The sequence below is a fragment of the Tasmannia lanceolata genome, unplaced genomic scaffold (assembly GCF_043159265.1).
Source record: "Tasmannia lanceolata isolate RefF3 unplaced genomic scaffold, GAP_Taslan_0.1 ptg000002l, whole genome shotgun sequence".
NCBI lineage: Eukaryota > Viridiplantae > Streptophyta > Magnoliopsida > Canellales > Winteraceae > Tasmannia > Tasmannia lanceolata.
Genome location: NW_027518679.1, coordinates 55,910,710 through 55,938,619, shown reverse-complemented (window position 1 = coordinate 55,938,619; position 27,910 = coordinate 55,910,710). Strand labels below are relative to the sequence as shown.

Sequence of the window (27,910 nt, the reverse complement as noted above, 5' to 3'; positions counted from 1 at the left end):
CGTCAAAACACCATATATATCGCCCTCACATTTTCCTCCCATCATCGTTTCTACTTCTTCCACATTCCACAAACGATACTCTCTGCTCTGCTTCAAAGAAAAACTGAATCAGAGCTTCAAAGAAAAACTGAATCTTCTTCTCTTGAAAATGCCGATTCACAAAGGTCAACTCTCTCTCTCTCTCTCTCTCTCTCTCTCTCTCTACGATTTCTCATTGGTTTTGTTTCGGCAGATCTTGAAGATTGTATAGATTTTCCCTCAAATGCAGGTTTTAGTTCGTTTCCTGTGGATTTCCAGTGCAAATAGTCGGATTCTTATAATACGAAAATTGAGGAATTTTTAGGTTATTTCTGTTCTTTTTCTAATTTTCTAAAGATCTTGAGGGGAATCTCAGTTTTCTGCTTTCAATATCTGTTTTTTCATAGCAGAAATAATTTGACCAGTTCTTTAATCTTTCTACTGCCTCCGTTGATTTTAGAAAAATGTCAGGATTTCTGCTTAAATGCACAGTTCGAAGTTCAAAGCTATATTTTCTTTTTTCTTTTTCCTCCATGTTTTAAGTTTTATATAGAGATCTACGCTTGATCTGATGAATTAAAGCTTAGTTCAGGTAATTTTGTTTTTATTTTCCAATTTGTCTGCATTTTAAATCGCTTTTTGAAAGAACGTTACTATAATGAAATGAATCTCTGCCAAATCATCAGAAACACAGAGTCCGTTGAAAAGAAAAAGAAAATATCAGTTTTAAAAGCTGATCGAAGTTTTTTAAGCTTTTGGATCTGCAAATTGGAAAATGATTTCTGATTTCATCAGCCTTTTTCAATTTTACGACTTTTCAAAGTTTCGAGCTTTTAGCCTACTTTCTAAAAGCTTCTACATTTTATGGATTTCTGATTCTTTCCTTGTGAGGAACATGAAACAATAGTAAGAAGAAGAAAAAAAAGAAAAAGAGTTCACTTCTTTTTGGGAGATGATTTTTTCACCCCCTGTAGGATTTTGCGCCCCCCTTTAGGATTTGACAGATAGGGCGGAGAGGAGAAGGGAAGGGAAGGATAGAGTGGATATGGTGGAGAAAAGTAGAGATTATTTTAACCCTGGTTGATGGGATATTGAAATCTCAGTATCACCCCTGAGATTTCAGTATCCCTGAAAATCAGAATTAAATTGTTCCTCTATCCAAAGACCCAAACTATCTTCGCCCCAATTACCTGAACCCTCTCCGCAATATCCGGAGTAAAATAATCCATCAAAAGAAAGGGCCCTAAAGTAGAAATTTTACATGCTTTGTCCTCTCTGGTATGTACTATCTTGAAATGAAAAAATAACACTGCAAAACTTCAAAAGATTCCATCGAATTCAGTTGTAGATTTTTTTAGTTTATAGATTTTATTTTTTCCTTTTTTGTCTGTTGGTAAAAATAAGTACTTCAATCTAATCTTTTTGTTTTGTTTTGGTCTACAGCTTGAAAGACTAGGGATCATGCGAAGATTAGCTTGTTGCCGCCGGGAAAAGGAGTTTAGCATCGACTTTGATCAACATGAGAGTATGTAATCTCTCCCCTAAATTTAATGCCATTGATTTCTTCTAAGGTTTTAAAGGGTTGATTTCTCTGTTATATTGGCCCATGTCCCATACTGATAAATCCAATATCTTGGATTATTGAACTGTGGGTACACCATCTCTGTTGTCCAACCTGTGCAAATGCCCATCAAGCCAGAGCCCAAATTGGAGAATATCCAATTGATGGCTCATGGCCAAATTGCCCTCTCTGCCTAGCACTAAAACAGGACAAGTGGACTCACAACTCCCCGAGTCAACTTAACTCGACAGAAAATCAAGTTGATTCATCACAAAACTTAGGTGGGTAATTAACATATATAGGGAACGTGGAAATTGTTAGAAACACAGTAGGAGTTGAACCCAGGATCCCTTGACTGAAAATAAGTGGTATAGGGATGTTACCTTGTGAAAAAATATACATAAATATGTTAAAATTAGTATATATAAATAAGAAACCAAACAGAAAAGTCCGAGTCACTGACTCGTGGATTTTCTGTATTTTCATGTGGATCGGTGCAAAAGCATGTGGTGGATAACAGAGTGATAGGAGCTTCCAAATCAGTGTCATTTTCTAGCCTAACTTTTCATTTTATTTTTGAGAGCTAATATTCGCACCTACCAGTCCAAGGGATGGGAAAGTAGCTTTTTTAGCTTTCAACCAAGCAATAGAAATCACAAAATAAGGAAAAAGTGATGCATGACTGCTCAATAAGAGAACGTCCTCTATCTGTATGTGATGTCTCTGTTACTTAAAGAAAGGGGGATAATACATTCCTACATGTCTCTGTTACTTAAAGAAAGGGGGATTAATAAAGTGCATGTACAGCCATCCATGCTTTGGTAGTTTAGTGGCTATGGCCCCCCCTCCCCCCATGCCCAATGCAGACAAGTGTAAATTAGTCTGCTCCCCCAGTGTAAACTATTGGCTCCGCCCTGCCCCAAATGACGGGCATACAAGTCATTGTCAAAAAACCCTTTTCCAAAAGTCATCCGTTCAAATCCATGTGGCTTGGTTCCAAAATGTGATTCCCTTCTCTATTTTAAATGTCTACTTTCAGGTACTTTAAAAAAAAAATTCACGCTGCACATGCATAGTTACAAATTTTCTTACAGTAATTGAAAACACACCCATAGGACCTGTTTGGATTGCAAGAAAAACATTTCTGACAATTTTTTTAGAGGGATAGTATCATAAATTGAAGGTCTCTCAAAGAAAAAAAATTGAACAGGATTGGTTCAAGTTATCTTTTCAGCCTGTAAAAAAAGTAGGAAAGTAGAAATAATTTTCTTTTCCAAACTTTTCCAAAAAAATTCCAGGATTCCAAGCAGGACCTCAAGAAATTAGGGGTGCAACTCTGGTCGGGTCGGGTCGGGTTGAGGCCAACCCGAGGAACCCATTTTGCCAACCCGACCCGACCCAACCCGATTTCCAATTTATGCACATGTTTTTTGTGGGCCCCACTGTTTTTTTTTTTTTGCTCACATTCCCACACAGGCATCCACCATATAAAAACTCTGTAACTGAATTGAAGGATAAATTTATGTTGAAATTTAAGCACATTTCTAGCTTCAATGGGAAATGTGTTCAGTTGAAATCGGGTTTTAAGCACATATCGGAATTGGAAATCGGGTTTCGGGTCGGGTCGGGTGCCCGACACCCCAACTCGATTTCCAATTCGGGTTGATTTTTCCCAACCCAACCCAACCCGATTTTGAGAAAAACCCAACGCAACCCAACCCAACCCAAATTCGGGTTCAACCCGACCCAAGTTGCACCCCTACAAGAAATCCCTAAAGACATCCCGGCTTTTGTGCAACCAAACACACCCTTAAGAAATCCGAAATAGTTCAAAGAAATATTTTCTTATTTTTTAATTAAATACAATTTTTTCGGAATTAAAACCGAATTTTCAAATTTAAATGTAAATTATTTGTTTGTTTCTCATATATGTAATTTTTAAATCTTGTGAGAAATTCAATTGTAGACTGAAATCATACACTAATCTACCAAACTCATGCACTGTGAAACAACCAATTACTCCAAAAGCTTAATGTGAAACAAGCAATTACTCTGGAAGCTTAAGCTGTTACAGTTGGTGTTATTTAATCATTTATACTTCAACATGCACTTGACTGTCCATGTTTTTGTTGCATCTTACTTAGAAAATAAGTGTAAATATATAGGGAAAGGATATATTCTCCCCTTTTTTTAAACTTGGAACAGCCCCTTCTAGTGTAAAAGGATAGTCATAGATACACTAGTCCTAGAAAGGGGGGCGGATATATCCTTTCCCTCTCTATATATAGCATAGATATATGTGCTAAATAGGAAAAATGCATGCACCCCTGTAACATTTCCCGCATTTGTCTGCTGATTTAGTCCCAAATCCAAAGTTTGTAACCATTTGTATGTGCATGCTCTGCATTGAGAAATGTCTGGATGCTGTCCCAACCAACCCTTCTACTATTGCCGTGTATAAAAGAAAAGATATGTTTATTATTTTATCAAAAAACTTAAGGGCATTAGGTGGTATCATGCTTACATGCTATGCTCACGTTAGTTTGGCCACGGCCCAAAAATCAAGCATTTTAACCGTGTCTTCAATGATTTGAATGATTTTGTTCGAATATGTGGGGTCCAATGGTTGGATTGGGTTAAGATCTCACCGTTGGATCATCTTGGAGGTAGATGGTGTAAGTTAGCTAAATGAGACAAATAGATAAATTAGACAAGTGGATTAAAAGAGGGAAGCAAGTGAGATTAGGAAAGTATATTTGATAAGGATTCTTTCCTTCCATAATTATCTTGATTTCCCTTCTGTGTTTATCATGTAAGTGCTCTATATAAGCACTGTTTGATTCCTGTGATTGCATCTAGAATTAGTGGAAATTCCCAAAGTTTTTCAGATTTTATCTTGTACCTGTTTTTATGATCTTGATCATATAGCTAGAATCACCCGACATAACAATTTTTATGCATTGAACATCTAAGGTGACGTATACCAAAATTAGTAAATTTCCCTATGAAAAAATATTTCAGGGGTCATGACATACAGTGGTTTGGAGAGCTGCATTCTCAACAGCTATTCTTACGATAACGAAAGCAGCACGAGCAGAGCAAATGGTTGCCCCACTGACTCCTTGGATGAAGATGATTCCAGCTGTTCTTCTAGCAAAGATGCCTTTGGATCATTCTCCTCTCAACTGTTGATGAACAAACATGAAGAGCTTTGCTCGGATGAGTGTGAGATGTATAACAGTCCAAGGCGGCCTTATGAGAAACCTGCTTACACCATGCAATATTCAGATGTTGAAACTATGAAAGAAAGGTTTTCAAAGCTCTTGTTAGGTGATGATGTTTCGGGAGGATGCAGGGGCGTCACCACTGCATTGGCATTATCCAACGCTATAACAAACCTCGCAGGTATAAAAATGGTCATTCCCCTTACAAACTACTTACGAAGAGTGGACACAAAAGAATTGTACACTATGGTTGAAAATCTTTGTTTCTGCTTTCCATATACTACATAAGCAGCTGAAAGAGATACCAATGGAAAGTATGAAACTAAACGGTGAAAAATTCATTTTCTCATTGGTATGGTTCTTATATGCAGCATCTGTTTTTGGTGAGCTTTGGAAATTGGAGCCATTGCCTGAAGAAAGAAAGAGCAAATGGCGAAGGGAAATGGACTGGTTGCTTTCCCCGACAAACTACATGGTTGAGCTGGTTCCTGCCAGGCAAAATGGTGCCAATGGCAGGACCTTAGAGGTTAGTTTGGTTGAATCAGAACTGCGACACTAGCAATTTCATGTAGTGTTTCTTTTCTAGTTTTCTTTTCCAAATCTTCATAAATAACTTTTTTGTGCAGATAATGACACCCAAAGCTCGTTCAGATATCCACGTGAATCTTCCGGCACTTCAAAAGCTTGACTCTATGCTCATTGTAAGTTGCACCCTCTCTCAACTTCTACAGCTTGGGCAGTAGGTCCTGGTTTCATAGGTGTAAACTTTCTCCCCAAAAGGTGGCTCCTGTAGTTATCACCAATGAGAGGAGCCTGAAGAAGCAACTAATTTTTGGTTCTCCCGGGACACAATTCTATTCTCTGTTTTTTTTCGATGACCTTCCAATCATGTGATTTTAATGGAAATTCATTGTAGAGTTCAAAACTCCAAACGGTATACTTATTCATTCTGTCATGATGTGAGGAGAACTCATTGTGCTACTTTGTGTTGTGTTTTGTTTTTTTGCCTTCCATTGAATGTTGACATGGTGCTTTTGGCAGGAGACCCTAGATTCTATGGTGAATAGGGAGTTTTGGTATGCAGAGGGACGGAGCAGAGCGGAAGGGAGGAGCAGAGGTCGTGGAAGACAGAGCAAGAAATGGTGGCTGCCGTCTGCACAAGTCCCCACCTCTGGCCTTTCCACCATCGAAAGGGAGAAATTAATTTTCCGGGGCAAATTCTTGCATCAAATCCTGAAGGCCGCAAAATCTATCAACCAGCACATCTTGTTGGAAATCCCCATCCCCATCGTTATCAGGGATGCCCTCCCAAAGGCAAGCTCCAACATCCCTTCCCCTTTAGCAACAACACTCTTCAAAAAATTTCCAGCAGAATTGCAAAATAGAGGAAGGTTTAGTCATCTGCCCTTTTGATTGGACATGACCTGGGTGACACTGAAATGAGCCCACCCTTGTGAGTCTAATTTTGCTGAAGGACCATTTCAGCAACTCTCACAAAGGGTGGAGGCATAGCTCTTAAAATGACCCCATCTAATATTTTAGCTATGGAGGTGGTTTGAAAACCAAGTTAGTTGCATAAAAAGTGGGTTTTTGTTTGGTAGATGTCTGTATTCCTTTTTTACTATAACTACAGCCTTTCACAGTTTCACGTAAAAGTGAATGGCTGATTCTAGTGCACTGGAGCTCAATCGAAATGAATCTTAGACCACCTCTTAGTTTTGAGGTGGTCTAAGTTCCTTGGAGCTCCCTTGCACTGTCTTTGATAAACAATGAAAAGCTTGTAGCCAGTAGTCTACATGCTTATTCCTAACTAATTCCTCAGGAACAGTTAGAGACAGAGAAGGCCTGAAGGCACGAGTAAGGCTATCAATTATATGAGAGAAGCAACACGATTATCAATTTTGTCATTAATGACACATTTAACCACGTTGTTGTCTGCAGTCAGGCAAGGCGAGCTTGGGCGAACGTCTTTACAGGGTCTTAAGCATGGAATCGAGTTCTGTTGAGGAAATCTTGTATTCCCTTGATTTAAAAAATGAGCATGGCATTCTGGAGATTGCGAATCAGTTGGAGTGCGCCATTTTCGCCTGGAAACAGAAAATTTCTGACCAAGCCAATGGGAAATCGCCAGCGCGACATTCATGGACCTTCATGAGGGATTCAGAATCAGAAGTTGACAAGGTGGAGATGTTGTTGGAGAGAGGTGAGGCCCTTCTACAGCTACTGAAGATGAAATTCCCAAGCCTTCCTCAGACATTTCTTGAGGTCACCAAAGTCCAACATAACAAGGTACGTAATTTCATAAATTTCCATATATGGTTCAGTTTCCCCTATGTCAATAGAGTTTCAAAGGTAAACAAAACTGTTGATGGTCTGAGACCCAAACCAAGCTTCTATAGTCTATACATAATTTGGTTTTATTATAGGGGCGTGATATTTCCTCCCTTCTGTTTGTCCTCTTCTGAAAAATGAAAAAGACAAACAAAAGGATGTGTGTTCCCCTTAATGCATAGCTTAAAAAAAGGTATAATGTGGATTTTACTGTCCTTTTTTTTTCCATAGGACGTTGGACATTCTATCCTGGAAGCCTATTCAAGGGTTCTTGGGAGCTTGGCATTCAGCATACTCTCAAGGATAGCGGATATCTTGCAAGAGGATGACTTGGCCAAGCCCAACTCTCCAGATACCACATTCAAAATTGACTGCTTTTCCAAGACAAATCTCACTGCCATCTCTCAAACTCCTATCCATCATGTACGACACTCGCTTATTGATCAGATGAACAGGGTGGATGGACATTTTTTCGTCACTACTGAAGACAAAGCTTCTGAGGAAGAATTCTCTAGCCATGAAACAAGATCGAGATCAAGCACGGGATCTGCGACGCCGTGTAGGAGCATAGCATGGTGCTACGGTAGAGAAGTTTGTAGCAGTGTCTCCCCTTCAAGGTCCCCTTGATAAGTCACCTTCCCTTCACCATCACAAGTTTCTTGCAACAATGTATAAGAAAAGACCATGTGGGTGTGGCCCATACAATCTTTTCTGTAAATGTCTGTAACCATACAGAAGACCTACCCAAGAGCAAACATTACCCGGAAAGGGAAAGAACAGACAGTTGAATGAAGCGGAGTGATAGTCATATATGAGCCTCACTGGAGCAAAAGAGATGCCACGCAATTGGCAGGTATTGGAGGGCCAATTCACATGATATCAGCTGCATGTTGTTGAGGCCTATTATATGCAGCCAATCAAATGGGGTTCTATTCTGCTTTGTGCATTCTTCTTTTCTTAACATAATATTCCTCTTGAATTTAAGGATAGCGCTACTACAGCAAATCAATGTTGTTCTCCACTCACATTGGCAATTGTAGTTCCTTCACTTTTTGTTATGGTGAGGATATTATTGCCACAACTTCATCACTTCCGTGATCACATTCTATATATATAAATATAATAGATGTTTTTATTCATTAAATGACACTAAAATGTTTGAGGTGTATTTGGATTATTTAATTTTCCTCCTTGATTAGTTTTTAGTGTTATGGATATATTTTCTGGAGTGTGTGTGGAGGAAATTTGGGTGCTTTTTGTAGGAGTTGAAGAACAGGAAGGTCTGGGTGGAATCGGGGAATTAGGATGTCTCGTTGGAATTCGAATGGCTGCCAGCATTGCTCCACTCTTGAAAAAGGGGAAGCCAGCTCTGCAATCCCTGTAGGGACCTGGGTAGAACTCAACCTTAAAGCTAGCCGCTAAGGGGAGGTTGCTCAAGTCCTTATAAGCCCTTTCACATCCATTCACTTTTCCAACGTGAGATTTTGCTTTCTTGCGGAACCCCCAATGATCTCCCCCCACCTTGCAGAAGCTATGAGGGAACTACGAGATCTTTCCCAAGCGATGTTTTCCGTCCGCGAGGATACACTGGGTTTACCAGGATCGTCCCCAATTTTCTCCGTCCTCGAGGGTACATTGGCTCCAGCTCTAATACCACTTGTTGGGACCATAACTCCTCCTTAAAAGCTAGCTGTTAAGGTGGAGGGTGCTCAAGTCGTTATAACCCCTTCCGCATTTATTCACTTTTCCGATGTAGGATCTTTGCTTTCACGTGGAACCCCAACACTCTCTTGTTTCGATTTAGTCTTTCAAAATCATAGGATGTTGTTATGGTTGTTAGAAATTTTTTTATTTTTTATTTTTAATTTCATTTATGAAATGATGGTGCACGAGATGGATTATGCCTTTTTCCTTTTGCTAACAAGGATTGTTAGCCGGGTTGTTCCACTATTAAAATCTCGGAAACTTCTGTCAATATGTTAATATACAGGATCAGTTTAAGCACACAACCCACTTGCTCTCTGGGTGCAATTTGTGTGTAAACTACGAGTCATTGCAAAATGAAAAATAATATAACTGATATGATCGGTGAAGTGAGATAGTAGGATCTAAACACCTCTTACGCTTCTGATGGGTAGCAAACATGGAATTCGGTGAGATGTTAAGAGTCTCCACTGGTCCCTTCTGTGTCAACTTAGATCTCTACTGACGAAACTCTTTCAGTGTATGGATAATCTTATACCCCATTCGTTTATGGTTTGATCTCTAAAGACTTTAAAATTTTGACCTCAAAAATCTTACATTTTGAAAGTAACAATGCAAAGTTATCTCACTGTTTCTTAAATTATTAATGCAAAGGTCATATCTCTATAATTAAAATAAAAGGCTACAATCCACTCTACACATTGTATTTGTTCATTTTGATTATGAAAAGTGTTTAAAGAGAAAATTACTATTATGCTCCTTCCTATACGATAGCTATTAGGCCCCATTTCTCTACCTCTTTGCATGATTTTTATTTTTTTTTAATAGCAGAAGTATATTATGAAAGGGAAGGGGACCGAGATGGACCGCACCCAAAATTACACGGAAAGAAAAAGAACAAAAAAAAAAAAAACGAAAACAGCATGATCTACTACGGAGGGAGAAAATCGAACCACTCTAACTCCAAACGGTCAACCCCACTTCTAGCCAACCCATCCGCCTCCCCATTAGTACTCCTCCCCACGTGATCGAAGGTAACAGACGAACCCGATATTAGATCCTCAATTTCATCAAAAAAGGATAAAAATCTCCAATGAGGCAACACTGCTCTTTTCAACCATCGAATCACATTGAGGGAATCACCCTCCACAATGGTATTATCCAAACACTCACTATCTAATCGCTTAATACCATGATACGTCGCTATCACTCCTACTTCTTTGCATGATCAAATCTGTTGATCCTAATGAAAATCATAAAAACCAGCCAAAAGATGTTGAGAACATCTTGATCAAATAATTCTAAGCCCTTGATCAATCCTTATCTAGGGGTTCACAAAGAAACTTAGTCATTGATTTTTGTAGGCCTTTATCTTATGCATGGGATGTCCGTTCGAGATGGGAACAAAAACATATGGGTCACTTCATTATACTCTATAATATCAATAGTCTTGATCTTACATACATGCCTCCTATGTCCTTTTGTAGTAGTTCCCTTTGATCATTGATCTGATAAAAGTGTAATGAGCCATCATAGGGGACGTATGGCTACAAACCATCCAAATAGGTGGGTCCCACCAAGATGAATGGATTAGACTATCCAAATATGTGGGCCCCACCAACGTCTGAGTTGCTTGCGAGTTACTACACGTGTTGAAGAAGCCCCTTCACAGTTCACACGCACCCTGGACTAAGTAAGAGAAACCCTGCTCTCCTCTAAAGATAACACAGGAGAGTGGGCCCCACTCAGAATGTCCACGTGGACCTGCGTGGCACCTTCTCTCCCTCTCTCGTGCACTCCTATTCTGCAGAGGGACAGCCCGCAGACCACCAAGAAAAACACTCCCCGATCCATTCAAAATAGAATCGGCGAGTTTTTCAAGTCAAATCATCTTGCTCACCAAGTTTTTTCATGTTCTAATATTTGCACAAAATTAGATTGTCTTTTCTGCTTTAATCAAGGTTTTAAATTTCGGTTTCGGTAACCGTTTCGGCCCTCAGCAAAACTGAAATTTCGGCCCAAATCGAGTACACGATTAAAAATTAATATATTATTTCATACCAAATTTCGGTCGAAATGTCCAAAAAAATGCTATATAATTAATTTTTTTTGAGATTTTTGGGTTGAATTTCTCAAGATTTCGGATGAAAGTGCAAAATTTCGAACGAAATCCAGTACCTTTTGGGTTAGGCAATTTCGGTTTCGGTGCTGTCCGAAATTTCGGATTTCGGTTGAAATTTAAAACCTTGGTTTTAATTGGCTTCTGACAGTTTATAGGGAAATGTAATAACCTTTCACGGCCGTTTAAATAATAAAAGACAAGACGAGTTAGTGCAATTATTAAAAGAAGGTAGTGCCAATTATCAGTAGCCTAAACAAATCCTATTATGACCAGAAGAGAACTTTGGAAATGTCATGAGAAGAAGAGAAGAAAGGAATAGAATAAGAGAGATTAAGAATTGATGAGAAAAGGCAATATTTGGGTCCCACAGGCAAGCAGGCGAAGTCAAGACCGTTGATCATCTAGAATGTCACGAGGCAATTCACGTAAAGGAATAAAAAATAAGTAGGGCCCAATAAGTGTCTTTTATGTCAGATGGTAACAACTTCTTATGTATTTCGTGCCAAGCTGCATGAGTTGCATATAGATATGAAACTTGGCATTTCTTGGAAGTAATGTATTGCCACTCTAACTTGAGACTTGCATAACATTGTAAAATACCACTGCGTGTAACAGGGTTTATGGCCTTGACTTATTGTTTTATAGAAAAGTCTTTGCAAATAGGACTCTTTGGAGAGTTAAAAACAGAACATACACATAAGGGATTCATTTTTTAAATAATATCACCGCCTCTCTAGATCTCACAGTCTGTCTTATATGGCATGAGCAAGGTTTAAAATTTCGGTTTCGGCTCCTGGAATTTCAAAATTTCGACCGAAATTTAAATTAATACTAAAAAAAAGAGATTTTTTGGGTCAAATTTTGGAAAAACCAAAATTTCGGCCAAAATAAATGACCGTTTCGGTTTTGATGCATTTCGGTGTCGGTCTCCACCGAAATTTCGGATTTCGGTCAAAATTTAAAACATGAGAAGATATTCTCACAGCCAGAAGTATGGATGATATTGAAGTAAAGGTGTATTTATAAAGTCATTAAAACAATCTGATCGGTTTTTTTTCTCTTCTCTTGTATATGTGACATATGTGTATGGATCATTTGTAAAGTCATTAGAAAATCAAATATGTTTTCTTTCTTCAAGAAATGTAATTAGAGATCGTCAGAGGTAGAAGTGTACGCCTCTACCAATTTAATATACTAAACATCTTCTCCAAGGAGGAAAATTTGATCTTAATTATGTTTTACTGAGGCGGGACCCGACTAGGGAATTTTTTTAATAACATATCAAGGTTAGCAATTTCTTAACATTATCAGTAAGAAAACTAATACAATCATGCTAGGGACCACCGCAAAAGGCATCTTGAGGAACTGGCTGTTGCAACTACACAGGCTTAGATTATCTAGCTGCCTACTTGCCTGCATTTTTGTGCAACAGCCGTTCCGCAAAATGCCCTATGCGATGGGCCCTAGCATTTTACATAAAAAATTTAAAACTGTTCAAACTAATAACACTTGCTAAACAATTACATTACATAGAGTTGATAAAAGGCCTTATAGTCCATTATTTCTCAAAAAGTACCGTACGGCCCATAGTATAGGATGATCCAAACCGTCCACAACCTAAACAGGTTATGCCCCAAAAATCATTTTCATAGGTTGATTCTAACCATCTGATCTATAGAGGGACAACACATTAGAGGATCGATCCTAACCCTCTATAGATCGGATGGTTAGGATCAACATAAGGGAATGATTTTTTAATAGGTTGTGCCCCATCTTATGGACGGTTTGGATCATCCTATGGTGTGGAACAGACCGTACTTTTTGAAAAATAATGGACTAAAAGGCCTTTCGTCAAATAAAAACTCATTACATATCATTCTACAAGCTGTATGTAGTAAGATCAGATTAAGCAGTTTTTCTCCTTATCCTTAGCGTACGGAGAATCGGCGAGTAGATTACGATTAGTCGGGAAAGGGATGAAGTTAAATGACCATGGGGTAGGGTCAAAGTAAACCATAGTTGACAACCATGGTTTAGACGGTAATGTAAAATGCGAGCTTTAGAGTTTAGACAACAAAAGCTTCTGAGCCCCAAAAATCAATTTACAGAGAGAGAGAGAGAGAGAGGAAGAGTCGGAGGCGGAGGCAAAAACCTTCTTTCCCTACGTATTCTCTCATTCAATTGAGTTTTCTCCGCCCTCTCCAAAACCCTAATTTCTCTTTCTTCCAAACCCTAATTTATTTCAGTTCGAAACCCTAATTCCTCTCCTACATAAAGCTTTTGGATTTCAATCTCTCAAATTTCGAATTCTTATCGATCATGGGATTCGAAATATAGGATTAGGGATTAATTTATCAAATGGTTTTGGGAATTTTCCCAACGAGAATGGGATTGGAATCTTCCGGAGCTGCATTCAGGTGAAATTTAGGTTTTTTCTCCTAATCTTTCGATTTCTCCGATTGATGTAGATAAGGGGGACTTTAATTTATGCAATCGGAGCTTGATCTGTGGGGGTCATGGATGAGGCTAGTATCGGTAAGGAAGGGGAGTCTTTGATCGGAGAGACGGCCGGAAAAGTCGTCTCTAGGTCGCCGTGGAATCCGTGCCGGCGAGTTTTCCGCCCATATTCTTCATCACAGCCTTCGGCTGGAATTATTCAGAAATCTAGTTCTTTGAGGGTTATTGTGAAAAGGCCTGTACGTATTTTCGTTCTTGTAGTTTTGACCAATTGCAAGATTGCCATATACAGTTGTTTGAATTTAACATTTTCTTATTATATTTGTTTTTGCATTTAGTTTTGAATCAGAAGGTAATTGATTTGTGGCATTTGGTACCTTTGTAGTAGGAGTGGTTTCTGGGTCTTTAAATTGAAATATGTTTAATTGATATTGGCGAAATTTAGTTCCTCATGAAAAGATTTGGATTGGGTTTTGGCCTTAAGCGATTTTGATTTAGTATCTGTAAGCTTGTAGAAAATAAACCCCGCGATTGAATTTTAAGCAATAGTAAAGAATCATTATAACATGATTAGAAGTGTACTGACTCTAAAAATTGCACCAAGAGCAATCATGTATGAGGCACATTGCCGGTGCAGCTAGAATTTGACATCCTTGGCGGTGTAAATCAACTAACGAAGTGCTCTCCTTTATTGCTTGTTCAGCTGTGGGCCTCTTCTTTCTTGCTGGTAGCTCGGATTTCAGTCACCTGAAACACATGTAGTGTACCCAAGAACATGTTTCCAGGGTAATGGGAACCAGAAACAAGAAGGAAAAATATTTGAGGTTAAAATGTGGCTTATTGGTTAAGAAAACAATCCACTGTGCGAAGCAAACATGCGGTTTCTCATCTCCTCACACGCCTGTAATCATTGAATATGGTTCCAATGCCCAATTGTTATCCGCTTATGAGATATTTTATTTTTTCTGATATGTAAGCTGGCTTAACCCACAGCCCTCTGTTTGCCGTACTGGATTTTCCAACTGAGATATGGGCTCAAGCTTGAAATCTGATTTATTGTGAAATTTAGTCAAAGCAAAATGATACTTAAGAGGACATTCACAACAGTTCTTTAGGATTAAGGTTAGGATTCCCTGTTTATGAACCTTTCCTCATAGCAGTACCTCCCTATGAACGTAGACTTTGAGAATAACGATCCGTATCTTAAGGACCAACACAGCAAGCTTCTCTTCGATAACATGCTTTAAGCATTAGAAGTGGGAAATCTCAATGTTGATTGATATCTCATGGTTGATCAATTTGGTCATGTTGAAAGAGTCCTCTATCTGATTGTGGTTAAGAATCCAACTTAGTAACAACTCTCAAGACCAACTCTGTGAAGTTCCATTGCATTGGTACGTCAAACTAAACAAATGGTAGACTCATCCTGGCCAGTGGGAAGTCCATGTCTAAGTTCAAGTTTTCAAACATTGCGGTGAAGGTCTCTAGTCTCTACTAGAGACTGCAATTCCCACTTTCTTTCAAAGGGTCATGTAAGTAAAAGTAGAAGAAGTTGATTCATTAGGTTAGCATTGATTGCTCAACTTATTGTTCTGGGTATGGAAGAAGCTGTAGTAAGATATTTAGGGAAGTATGATTCAGAGCGGGGCCTTTGGCCTTGGATTGGATTTCCTTATCTTTCTTTCATCAGGAACACTATCTTGAGTTAAGCTTCCTTTCTCAAAGTAGGAAACGAAGGCGAGCTTTTGTTGTTAAAACTTCAAAGTGTAAGGCCCCTGGTCTTGAAAGGTTTTGTTTGGCCTTCCCCTTTGAATTTTTTGGATCCCGGGGAATCTTTATTTAAGTAATTGATGGGCTATTGTATTGCTGTAAATTGGCCTAATAGTGGAAACAAGGATGAAAGTCTCCATAAATAGGAAAGGAAACTGCCCCCACATACTGGGCAAGTCTGGACATGTAAAGGGTTTTGGTGCTCCCTCCTCTCTTGGATAAGTTGCTAGCATTATTCTTGTATACAGTACATGCTACATTCATCAGTTGTGGACATCATCAAAATCTCATATTCTGATTCATTATTTGATTTTTAAATGCTTTCTGCTGTCTTTAACTGATGAAGCATCCTGTCCTGGCTGCCATAATTCCATACATGAAATTCATCAATAACAATGTGAGTCTGTTTGAGGATCAGTTTTCATTAAGAGGAATAAACGTTCCCTTGTCAATGTCAGCTTGCATTGCAGTTGACTATCTCTTTGATTCGTATAATTCACATTATTTTTAAAAGTTTGCAAGTTTCTTCTTAGAAAGTCACCTATTACAATTGGAAACTGAAAAGAAGTTCATATCATTGTATTCTATGGGTTTATAATTATTTTCAATTTGAAAGATAACCTCTGACTGGAAATTTTTTCAATCGTGCAGCTGGTGGTAAGATTAACCAAAGACATAGTCGAGACATATCAAACATGCAATCCAGCATTCAAGTATTCTGATTCATTTAACCCAAAAAGGTTCCTGACAAACCCATCAGTTGGAGTGCTGAATGATGGCTTTGATAATGCAAACTCAGATCTTATCTTGACTGTGAACTTTGTCTTGGAGAATGGCTCACAACAAAGGTTTTGTTCTGTAACTTTTTCTGTCTTGTTTTTATGTTCTAAAATGTTATTTTTCCCCATAGATGCCTATCCGTGATATTCTGCATCTAAAAAGTATGTCTTTGAAAACATTTTTTAAAAAAAAGTATGTCTTTGAAAAATCGAGAAAGCACAGGACAATTGGCTAGGAATCTTTAACCCGCCGCTGCCCTCACCTTGGATCCCTGAGGGACTGGAGTGCCCTTCCTTTTTCATCTTGCATTCTGACTTGGCTAGGCCTCCTTCAGCATAATAGCTGACTTGGCTAGGAATCCTTAACCTGCTACCCTCACCTTGGACCCCTGAGGGACTGGCAACACAATATTCTTTATAGATCTTTGCAATACGCACGTGAGACTGAAGCTCTTGATGATGGCTTGCCATAAACGATGAGAGAAAGGGCACTCCATCATCAGATCCAATGATTCTTCTTTCGTTTTGCAAAAGATGCAGCAACTTGTGAGATGTAGCTTCCTTCTTTTTTAATCCATCACAAGTGCTGATTTTCTTACTCATCATCGTCCATGTGAAGCCCAAAACCCTTAGAGGGATTGCTAATTCTTCCATATTCTCCAAGCTCAACCGGTAGAAAAAAGAATGCACAGAGAAAACACATTTGAGGGTCAGGGGTCTAGACTTTGCAATCTGCTAGGTTGAGACAACAATTACATGAGTTGAGGGCTCCAAGCAAAGAGGAGAAACTTGCAATCTTACTTTCTTTTAGGTTACGATTAAGTCTTGTGAAACTACCAGTTACTCCAAAAGCTTAAGCTGTTGGAGATGGCGTTATTTAATCTTTTCTACTTAACACTCCCCCTCTCGTGTGGCCCCTCTTTCTTTGGGTTGGCCTACACGTGGCACATGTGGCCCCACTTTTGGGTTTGGCCATTCCATGTCATTTTTGCTATCAAGGAGGTTTGAACCCAGGCATTTGCTCTGATACCATGTGAAACTACAAGTTTCTCCAAAAGCTTAAGCTGTTGAAGATGGAGTTATTTAATCTTTTATACTTTAACAAGTCTAATGTCCCAAACCACACTCTCATTGCTTCCCCTATCTAAATAGTCGTTAGAAGGTATAGGTCCAGCAATGCATGGCAAAGACAAGACTCCCCTAGTCAAAGGTCTACCCAAAGTCTCGTTCCATTTCCCTTCCCGACTCTAAATCTAACTAATGACTCATACAAGGGTCTAGAGACACAGTTAGACTTCCGTGCGTCTGAACCTTTTCCTAATCCCAAGTTCGTACTTTCCCAATCCCCAACCCCCACATATATTTATCTCTAATCACTTTGTTTCTATAATGCATTTTTCTCTTCCTTGTATCTCTATAACCATTTCCTCAATAATGACTTGCTGCACAATCTGATATTTCCAATTGCTATTCCCCCGTGGTTCTTGAATCTACAAACCTTATTCCAACTCATGTAATGTTTAAGTCTCTTCTTGGGTTCCCCTTCTTCCCAAAAGAAGTCCTTTTATAGCTTCACTATTCTTGTTGCCATATTCGTCGGAATTCTTTATAGGGTCATTAAATAAACTGACAGATTTGACAATGCTGCTTTCTTCTTTTATATGAGTGTTCCTTTACCCAAAGGATATGTATTTTTCTTCCAAGAGGCTACTTTTCTTTCAATTATTTTTACTACTGGGTCCCACTTTGAACCTTTAGCAACTCTATACTCCAAGGGGAGTCTGAGTTATGCAATGAGTAAGTCTCTTTTTTTTTTTGCATCCAAGTGTCTGCCCATCGTACCACACTGCATATTAATTCCGGCTACTCATGGAAAAATTGGTCTTCATCTCCAATGACAACTCAAACCATTTGAACACCCTTTTTAGATTCCGCGCAAACTGCGGTTCGTCGTCCATAAAGATGAGGGTGTCATCTGCAAATTGTAAATGAGAGATAGGTTGGGTGTTGTTGCTAGGGTTTAATCCCTCGATAAATCCTTTTTCTTCTGCCTTTGTCAATGAGGGGGCTTAATGGTTCTGCGACCATGATAAATAAACAAGGTCATAGGGGTCACCTTTCCTTAATCCACGTGAGCTGGTTCTGTGATCCATTTACTAGAAAGGAGAAAGTCAGTGCGGTGATGCAATTTTTGATCCAGCATCTCCATTTCTGCCAAATCCCATATTTTCTTGGATGAGATCTAAGAATGACCAGTCCACATAATCATATGTTTTTTCCAAGTCCCCCTTGCAAATAATTCCCCTCGCCTTATCTTTTTCTAGTATCAATTACTTCACTAGCTATAAGAATTCCATCCAATATTTGTCTTCCATCAACGGAAGCCCCTTGAAAGACCCTTGAAATTGTGCTATGATTTCTTCTCTTATTTTATTCTCCTTGCTAAGACTTTTGCTAGTATCTTGTATACATTACAAACTAGGTTTATCGGCCTGTAGTCTTTTAGCTCAATTGCTCAGTCCCTAAATTACAAAACCCTGGGCATTATTATTTGCATCATTTGGTTCAATATCGTCACTGTACACTAAGCACTTTGAAAAAAATGTTTTTCTCCTTTGAAATACTCCCCACAAGTAATGCTTCCCAAAGTAGAGAGTATTATCATGCCCTGAATCTGCAAAACACTCATTATTCAAACCAATCCTTAAGCCCTTACGTGTTCAAAAGGGTTCAGCGGCCTTTCTGATTAAAGATAGCTAATGTTCGTTTTAATATGTATTACGGATACTGATGTAATTGATAAGTTTATGGTTTCATATGTATTACAGATGCTAATGTAATTGATAAGTTTAGAATTGACTTTTTTTTCCGTTGTAACGTGCCAACAAACTATTCTAATCTTCCTAGCTGAACAAGTTGACTTTGGCTACTTTGTCCCATGTATTTAGGTATGTTGTGAAAGATATTCTTGGACAAGGAACTTTTGGACAAGTTGCAAAATGTTGGGTTTCAGAAACAAACAGTTTCGTTGCTGTTAAGATCATAAAAAACCAACCTGCATACTATCAACAAGCACTTGTTGAAGTCTCTATTCTTAGAATGGTAACTAAAATCGCTCTTGCAATTCAGTAAGTTTATACTTGGAGATATCCATATGGAATAATTTTTAATGCTAACTAAATTTCTTTTCACTTCTGTGCAGCTAAATCAGAAGTTTGATCCTGAGGATAAGCAACACATAGTTCGTATTCTTGATTATTTTGTATACCAACGTCATTTGTGCATTTCATTTGAAATGCTTGGTTCGAATTTGTAAGTTAACTTGATAATTCCTTCTCCAGTTTAGGAGCATCTCTGAAATTATTTCAGATTGATCTAGCTACAGAATTTTACTGCAATTAACTAATACATTGTGCCTTTTCTATGCAAGTATGCTTATTGTGTTGTTCATATATGTTTGTAGGGCTTGCTAATGACTGGTTTTTTTATTTTTATTTTTTGACTTATCAGGTTTGAGCTTATCAGAATGAATCAATTTAGGGGGATGTCTCTGAACATTGTCCAGTTGTTCTCAAAACAGGTGTTGCTTGCAGTTTCTACTCATAGTTGAAGTTGGTTGCAATGCTCATTTATTTAACTGGGGGTGTCCATTCCAGACTTCTCTTTTATCATGACATTTTTATTCCATTTGGTTTCTCAGATCTTATATGCACTGCTTGTTATGAAAGATGCCGGTATCATACATTGTGATTTGAAGCCTGAAAATATTCTTATATCAACGAGGTGGGCTACTTGTTATAATCACTTTGGGTTCTGAATCTTGTAAAATTTTCTTTTTCTTTTTATTTTAATGTCTTGGAATTCACAGTATGAAGCCACCAGAAATCAAAATTATTGATTTTGGATCAGCCTGTATGGAGGATCGGACAGTTTACTCCTATATCCAGGTTTGCATCTCTTAAATGTTACTACAGTCTCATCTCATCCTTTACGGCGATGATGTGGTTGATATAAATGCCTGTGGATTGGAGGCATTATTATTTATAAATTTTTTCTGCCTGCAGAGCCGATACTACAGGTCTCCAGAAGTTCTTCTTGGATACCCGTATCCTTATCTAAATATTTTCTTTAATGGAAGTGTAAATCAATTAAGGCTCACCCTCATTGGTCTCAGGTGTTACCTAAGCTTGCAGTTTGTGTCACTTATTTTCATTAGTTCCCTACTATGTTAAACATCTCTTTTCTCCCGCCTCTGATTTAGAAAGAGCTTGGCGTTCACATTAATACATGCACACAGACATTATGTGTTCTAAACCTACGTCACAAATATCTCTTATATTTTCAAATTATCTCGTTTTTATCGTGGCATTTTGATAAAACGACAAAATCCCGAAATAATCCTGAGATTTTAAAAATATAGTGATATTTTCATTTTTATCATAAAATATCGAGATAATATCACAATTTTATCCCGAAATTTTTACAATAATTTTATTTTATATTTTTCTTTAATTTTATATATTTTTATACTTTTTAAATAATTTTATTTTTATCATTTTTTTTCCGATATAAACCCAAAAGAAAGAAAAATATTTAATATGTCCTGTGAACGATATTTGTGACATAGTTCTAAACAACTCATTCATGCATTTTATTTAGGCCACTGATATTGGCACTACCATGTTTTGATAATTGCACTAACTCATCTTCTCCTTTATTAATTGGCTTCCAGTACTTTTGGGAATTGTAACTACCTTTGACAGCTGAATAATAAAAGACAAGGTGAGTTAGTGCAATTATCAAAACATGGTAGTGCCAATATCATCAGCCTTCATTTATTGTGGCTTTGTTTGGGTATTTTTATGTGGGAATTGCTAGCGTCCATCGCAAAAGGCATTTCACGGCTTGTCTGTCGCACGTCAGACCATCCACCTTGTGAATGAAGACCAGCTTTTGTCTCCATTCACGAGGTGGCTGGTCTGAAATGCGACAGACCAGCCGTGAAAAGCCTTTTGCCGGACAATAGCAAATCCCTTATTATTTATGTTCACAACTGTTTTCCTAATTTAAAACTTGTCATCTGTATTCATAAAGCAATTGAAAACCCTATCATCATGGAGATATTGTTTGATACTTGACCCATGCTCCAGCTATACTACTGCCATCGATATGTGGTCTTTTGGGTGTATTGTTGCTGAGTTGTTCTTAGGGTTGCCATTGTTTCCCGGAGCTTCAGAATTTGATCTTCTCAAGCGAATGATAGAAATTCTTGGGTACGTTTGTTCTTTTCATGTTTGTGCATGAATTATTTTAGACCTCCAAGTTCCAACTTGTATCCGCAGAATAGTAGGGCATAGTTCTTATGTAAAAGGCTCTTTCCAGAAATATTGTTGTTTAACGGTTATGGCTGATTATCAGTTCTCTTTCATTTTTGCTGCTTAGGTTTTTATATTAAAATTGTCTTTTGAATTATACTTGATACAAAAAAAAAAAAAACAGTCCAATGAAATTATTAAAAAAAAAAAAAAAAAAAACTCAGGAAATTTATTAAATATTTTACCTACTGTGCTTAATTATATCTGAACTGCACGTAAAAAAACTAGGTTTGGGGGACATTGTCAAACCACACAATGTTTTAGGTAATGGACCTTTACACTTGATTTTCTAGGGCGAGTTAGTTTATGCAATGGTCTCTGAGAGGGAACCTGGATAAGTATGAATACATTGGGTATGACCTTTGTTTCCCATGCGGGCACTTTACTGGTAGACCTCAATTGGGTTAAACCATTAAACAGTTCTGGACACCTGTTTATCATCCTGAAAATCTTCCTAACATCTTGAGTAATGAATATTGAAGCTAATCTATTATTGAAGAATCTAGTTTAACAAAAAAATTTCAGTCATTTTCAGTGTTTTTTATATTGGTTGCCATTGATTATTTCTTATGACTGGAATGAACGGGCAGAAATCTTTTTGCTCGATTGATTTCTCAAATTTTCTCCCTCTATCATTCTATTTTGTTTTTCTAAATCACATTTTTTATTTGTTTTTTATGTAACTGGAAATCCAATCTGATTTAGGGCATCAGTTTCAGCTGTGTTTTCCATCATTAGTTTTTGTTTTTCTGTAAAAGAGTACAAGAATATTACTCGGGTGCTAGTTATCTGACAAAATATAACATTTAGACAGAAATTACTTTGCATGTACTTAACCTTTATAGCTTTTGAACCTTTTCTGGTCATGATTGTTCTTCATTCCGTACACAACTCTAAATGTTGTTTTTTGGTGGCAACATTTTTATTTACCATCGTGGTTGGGCCTTTTTTGTATGTTCTTAATTGTGTAGAGGACAACCCCCTGATCATATACTAAAGGATGCAAATAACACAAATAAGTTCTTTAAACGTATGGGAAGTATTCACCACTTCGAGGAGGATGAAGAGTGCAATGGGAGCAGAAGTGCTTACCAAGTTCTAACTGAAGAGGAATTTGAAGCTGTGAGTCCTAATGTCACTCTCATACACGAATACTTCATATGTATCATTTTGATTTTTCTTTTCAATTTCTTTTTCTGGACCTTGACTTTTGTCCAGAGGGAATCAAAAAAGCCGGTGATAGGAAAGAGGTATTTCAATTATGTGAGGCTCGAGGAGATTGTTGCAAACTACCCTCATCGGAGAAACTTACCTGATGAGGAAATCTCCAGAGGTTAGCTGCTTTTTTTTCTTATTTAAAATGTATGTGAATCTTATAACGTTACCAGTGGGTGTTACGTATCAGATGACTAGTTGTGTATTAATGTTTTAATTATTGTCTTGTCAAAATGTAGCTGATAGCTATCCCATCATGTTACAGAAAATCTAACTCGCTTAGCACTGATTGATTTCTTGAGGGGGCTCGTTGAGTTTGATCCAGTTAAGAGGTGGTCACCTTTGCAGGTTGTTGAACTTACCCCAATGATTTTTGTTGTCATTGGCTTTCAAATTTTGCCCCTATTGTCATCTGTCTATTTAATTGGTCTAGATTAAATAGTTTAAATTTCTTTCCTTGCAGGCAGTGCAACATCCTTTTGTGACCGGGGAACCATTCACATGCCCTTATAAACCGCTCCCAGAAACACCTCGCAAGGTAAGTACGCCTATTCATCTCTGTTTGGAATCTCCGTCCATTGTGTTCTCATTCTTTTTGGTCTGTTATTGTTTACTTCATGCCTTGAGCCACTCAACGGGTCAAATATTTATTTACCTGCTTGTCAAAATTGACATTGCTTTTATCTTCGACTAAGCAATGCTTGCTTTTTATTGTCCCAAAAACCCTCTGAGTGCTGGAAAAGGTACATTGATCTGTTTTCCCGTGCACACAGTATGAAAATGCTTGATGCTGTGCCCTTCATTGCTTACAAAAGTGAGAATCAAAACTAGGTTTCTTGGTACTGTGTGCATTGGTGTAGCGGATATGTGTCTCTTCCAGAACCCCCTTCCTCATGAGTGCAGAGTGATGTACCCAAGATGTTCACACAATTAAACAATTCAAAACCTGACCTTCTGCTGTCTGATACTTTTTCAAGGGCACCAATTTGGATGGATCAATAGTGTGTAACTGTACCTGACTATGTATTTTTAGGCTGTTAGCCATAATATTACCGTGGAAGACCACAACCCAGGTGGAGGGCATTGGTTTGTTGCTGGTCTCTCCCCTCAGGTCAGCATTCTACCCCTTAAACTGTTACTATTAATCATTTAGATCCTTTATATTCAATAATTTTTTTTTTAATTTTCTGTTTTTTATTCTTGGTGGGACAAGGTAATCTTCTGATACTCCAATAACTTCAGCTGGTGACATTTTATCTGTTTAGATTTGTGTAATGTAAGGATGCCAAAATCTATTCTATGATAGGTTGCAAAAATGAGCAAGGGTCATTTGCAGAACAGCCCTCATTTTCAAATGGCCCCGTTCTCTCACGCCGGTAGTTATGGAAGCTTGGGAAGTCATGGAAGTTATAATGACAGTGTCGGTCTCGGAGGCAGCTACGGAAGCTATGGGGACAGCAACATGTATATGTATTATTCATCTGTTGGTCCATCTGGACTGAACATCCACCAAGCACAGGGTGGTGGACCAATCCTTGGAGCTAGTCCAGATGCAAGGAGGAGGACTTGTCAACCTCCTCCCCATGGAAATGGATTTGGTGCGAGTCCATCCACAGGAACTTTTGGGCCAATGTCCCTAGGAGCTAGTCCCTCACAATTTACCCCTCCAAGTTCCCAATTTCAGGTTTCAGCTGGTTCTCCTGGAAAATATGGTCCATCGTCTCCAGCAAGAGGCACTGTTCATGGATCCCCTTTGGGCAAAGTGGCTGCAGTAGGCCAATATAACAGGAGACGAAGTTTAGGGTATCCTGGAACTTATGTCCAACCTCAAGAGAATGCATCATCTCAACACCGCCAGGGGAATCACAGTGATGGTCACCTTGAGGGAAATAGTCGAGGACATGTCGGCTCTCGAAGTATGCAACCGACTTCAAATCTTCCTAGTTGGAGGCAGCAAAGGGTTGGAAATGGATATGCCTCAGGGCTGTCACCAAACATTCATCAGAACATACCAATATCCTTTCCACTCAGTTCTCAATTGGTTTCCTTACCGTCCTCAGAACCTTACGATAAGGCTGAATGCAGTTCATCACCTCCCGATCCAGGAGATTGGGACCCCAATTATAGGTAATCTGCAAATGGCTAGGATATTATTGCATGATTTCAGATTCTTGCATTTTTACAATTGTCAAAGACACATTGCATTTGTGCCATTATTTTTATTGGCATCATAGATCAGCTATTAGTGATAATTAGATTTCTTTTTATCTGATATAAGACGAAGCTTGTTTCACTAACGAGCATCATTAGATTCATTACAATTCCTAACAAGCTATCAACTGCCACTAGAGAGGTTTAAAATAGAGAAGTGCCAACTGCCAATACCAAAACAAGGGAGCGGAGACATCAGCTACCTATATGTGCTTATGTACACAGTTTTTTTCCTTTTAACCATAGGAAGAATCCATTTTTACTTTTCTAGGAACCACTTTGGTTTAGCCTTCATTTTTTTGAATGGTATTGTTTTAGCCTTCATTCTGGGTAGCCTAGAGACCAGAACCCAGATGACTGCTTGGGCCTCAGTTAAGGTCTTCAGTCTGGGTAGCCTAGGAACCACTTTGGTTTAGGCGTCGGGCTGCAGCTGCACTACAGCCACAGCCATGTGCAGGCATTCACCTGGCTGCATGGATGAGTGCCTTATAAAAAGGTGGTGTATGCTGCGACTAATTTGTGTTTAGACTTCAAGTTATTAATTTTGGGTATTTGTGTGGACGTGGTTGATCTATTCTAGTGAGGAGCTGCTTTTACAAGAGGATGGTTCTGATGTGAGCTCTCTTGCCTCTGGAATTACCAATGGAATGTGTCTTAGTCAGGCTTCAGATTCTGCAAGTCTAAGCAGTGGATTTGGTAGATTTAACCATGGCTTCTTCGATCAGGGACATACAAGCTCGAGCTCTATTCTAACTAACCAAAGGTATGTTGTGTATTCCTTAAAAAGTGCCAGAGGTTTTTTCCATTATTGTATAAAGTGATGAATTAGTATCAATTTAGTATTACCATTACCTACCCAAAAAAAAGTTAATTGCACAATTGTAGAATTATTTTACCGTGAAAACTTTAGGAAATAGATTTTATGATTGACCTCCAGGGCTCTGATTTTATTATGTATGGGTGTGTGACAGCAGAACAAATGGAGCAGTTCAAGTATATTCACAGGTAGAAGGCAGCCCTCCTTCAGTCCATGATATGCACATGGGTCATGCACATTCCATGTCTAAGCTGCCGTCACATTATGTGCCTCATATATCTCAAAACTCTCCCAGCCGTTTCAGTCAGCAACCCGTCCAGCACTTCAACCATGTGCATTCAACATTTGGTCGTGGTGTGAGGAATCATCCAAAGGGTCAGCCAACTCCCTCGTGTAACTCTGCAGGACTACACCCTCCTGGCCAGACTACATTTGCAAATGGCACGTCATGGGGTACTAATCCTTCCTGCATTTTATTAAAAAAAAACACACACACACACATACATTTAGAGGTAATTGCTGCAGTGCCTTTGTTTTAAAGGGAATTGCTGGACCCTCCTGAACTTTTCAAGGAAATGACTGTAGGTCCTGTTTGGATTGCTGGAATTTTCTCGAAAAGTTTGGAAAGGGAAAATATTCCTAAAATTTTCTACTTTTTTAACACACGAAAAACATATAACTTGAACCAACCCTATTCAATTTTTACCTTGATAGACCTTCGATTTATGATAATATCTCTCTAAATTAACCATAATCATGTCATTTCCTTGTAAACTATGAAAAGAAAAAAAATCCTAAGAAATTTGTTTCCATCAGAAATTCTTTTCTTGCAATCCAAACAGGGCCGTGGTGTACAATCTTTTTCATAGATGACCCTAATACTATGAGTTCTATGTTGCACAAGTGTTTATTTTTTGTATCGTTTTCATTGATGGATTCATGCTGGAGTTTGTGTTCTCCCGACACGTTTTCAATCCATGGAAGATTTCAGTTTTTATGTGCAAGATTCTTGCCATAAATAAGTGGGAAACTAATCCATCCATTAGTCAACGCTTGCCTTGTGCATGGTCAATGTTGTATTTACTTTTTTTTTAACACTTAACAAATTACTTGTTATGTAGGACGAAGAGCCGGACATCCCATTACCACCATTCCGCCATCATCCCATGCAAGGAAGGACTATGGGAGGATCATCTGATGGGGAAGGCTACTCATTTTCCCATGCAAGGGATCTATAATACGATTGTTGGCAATGAAAGTTGTACTCGGAAATTCTTTTGCCTTGGCTTGTGACGTCTCTGGAAGTCTTTGTTTGGGTCTTGTTATCCATTAAACTTAATAAATATAATGCTATTATTATGCCATTGATGTGTTCTTTGGACTTTGTGGGTGGTAAATCAGTTATTTTTTGGAATTTCATAGTATTTGACATCTTTACTGAGGTTGTCTTGCAGTTGAATAGAATAAAAAAGAAAGTGTGGAGGGTGGCTCACCCCAGGGGTCAATCAATTATAGTTGTTCAACTGGTAAATCACTCACTCTAAGGGCCTGTTTGTTTAAGATTATGACAACCGATTGCGAGTGCTAAACCAATTATTTGACTCAAATTTAAATGTAATTTTGAGTCGAATAATCAGTTCGGCACTCGCAATCGGTTGTCATAATCTTAAACAAATAGGGCCTAATTGTTATCTTTGCTTGCCTATGGTCTTCATATGAAATGCTGGTAAATCAGTGGAAATACTCTCATGGTTGAACAGCTACAACACTAAGCATATTTGCCTTATGACAGCTTTTTGATTTGCAGGAACTATCATTGCATAAACTGACTTTGTAGGTGGTCTTTGCAGATTGTGAGATGCTTGTCAAATGCAGCCTTGATGATCCTGTTGAAAGCATTTGAACAGAGCTTTGATGTGTTAAGCCCCTTGATTTTATCAAAATGTAAGATTAGAGTCACTGGTAATTAATGTGCTCTATCAACTGTTCTCTGAAAGATTTCTTGGCAACCTATGTGTTGTGATTTAGTAGCTAAGGCATTCGAAGCACATGGAGTTTATGATGGATGAAGTAGATACATACATACATATGTTATTCGCAACTGTGGTTGATAATTTCTCAATTTTTCCTGCTTTCTCAGTGTTTCTTTGGTACCTATAAACCTCTTCGAACTTATCTTCTCAGCTTCGTCAGAATTAAGATCATGAGCAGGTTTTTTATTTTTTTATTTTTTTGGGAAAATTACATTTACACCCCTTCTAGTTTCTGACACATCCACTTCTACCCCTATAGCTTGAAACGTGACAATTACACCCCCTGTGGTTTC

At 38.3% G+C, this 27,910-nt stretch overlaps 2 protein-coding genes across 5 annotated transcripts; both read left to right on the top strand.

The window, feature by feature from the left end:
* The first annotated feature begins 11 nt into the window (after nucleotides 1-11).
* Nucleotides 12-8,289, top strand: LOC143879848 (rop guanine nucleotide exchange factor 14-like). 3 transcript variants are annotated; one of them, XM_077382494.1, is made up of 9 exons: nucleotides 14-164; nucleotides 269-343; nucleotides 1,462-1,543; nucleotides 4,601-4,984; nucleotides 5,175-5,329; nucleotides 5,430-5,504; nucleotides 5,845-6,117; nucleotides 6,745-7,092; nucleotides 7,366-8,289. In XM_077382494.1, exons 3-9 carry the CDS (start codon nucleotides 1,480-1,482, stop codon nucleotides 7,759-7,761), a joined length of 1,695 nt encoding a protein of 564 aa, XP_077238609.1. In that variant the 5' UTR covers nucleotides 14-164; nucleotides 269-343; nucleotides 1,462-1,479; the 3' UTR covers nucleotides 7,762-8,289. The 3 variants fall into 3 exon arrangements, with proteins under 3 accessions (XP_077238606.1, XP_077238609.1, XP_077238618.1); XM_077382491.1 differs by lacking the exon at nucleotides 269-343 and having other exon boundaries at nucleotides 12-164; XM_077382503.1 differs by lacking the exons at nucleotides 14-164; nucleotides 269-343 and adding an exon at nucleotides 1,059-1,296.
* A 4,644-nt stretch (nucleotides 8,290-12,933) lies between these two features.
* Nucleotides 12,934-26,948, top strand: LOC143879837 (dual specificity protein kinase YAK1 homolog). Of its 2 annotated transcripts, none has more exons than XM_077382479.1 (18): nucleotides 12,934-13,656; nucleotides 15,839-16,035; nucleotides 18,915-19,068; nucleotides 19,169-19,278; nucleotides 19,477-19,546; nucleotides 19,667-19,749; nucleotides 19,835-19,913; nucleotides 20,031-20,071; nucleotides 21,117-21,239; nucleotides 22,313-22,463; nucleotides 22,560-22,674; nucleotides 22,822-22,904; nucleotides 23,020-23,094; nucleotides 23,590-23,667; nucleotides 23,863-24,683; nucleotides 25,348-25,530; nucleotides 25,742-26,037; nucleotides 26,706-26,948. In XM_077382479.1, exons 1-18 carry the CDS (start codon nucleotides 13,477-13,479, stop codon nucleotides 26,780-26,782), a joined length of 2,916 nt encoding a protein of 971 aa, XP_077238594.1. In that variant the 5' UTR covers nucleotides 12,934-13,476; the 3' UTR covers nucleotides 26,783-26,948. The 2 variants fall into 2 exon arrangements, with proteins under 2 accessions (XP_077238594.1, XP_077238586.1); XM_077382471.1 differs by having other exon boundaries at nucleotides 25,739-26,037.
* Nucleotides 26,949-27,910: the final 962 nt, after the last annotated feature.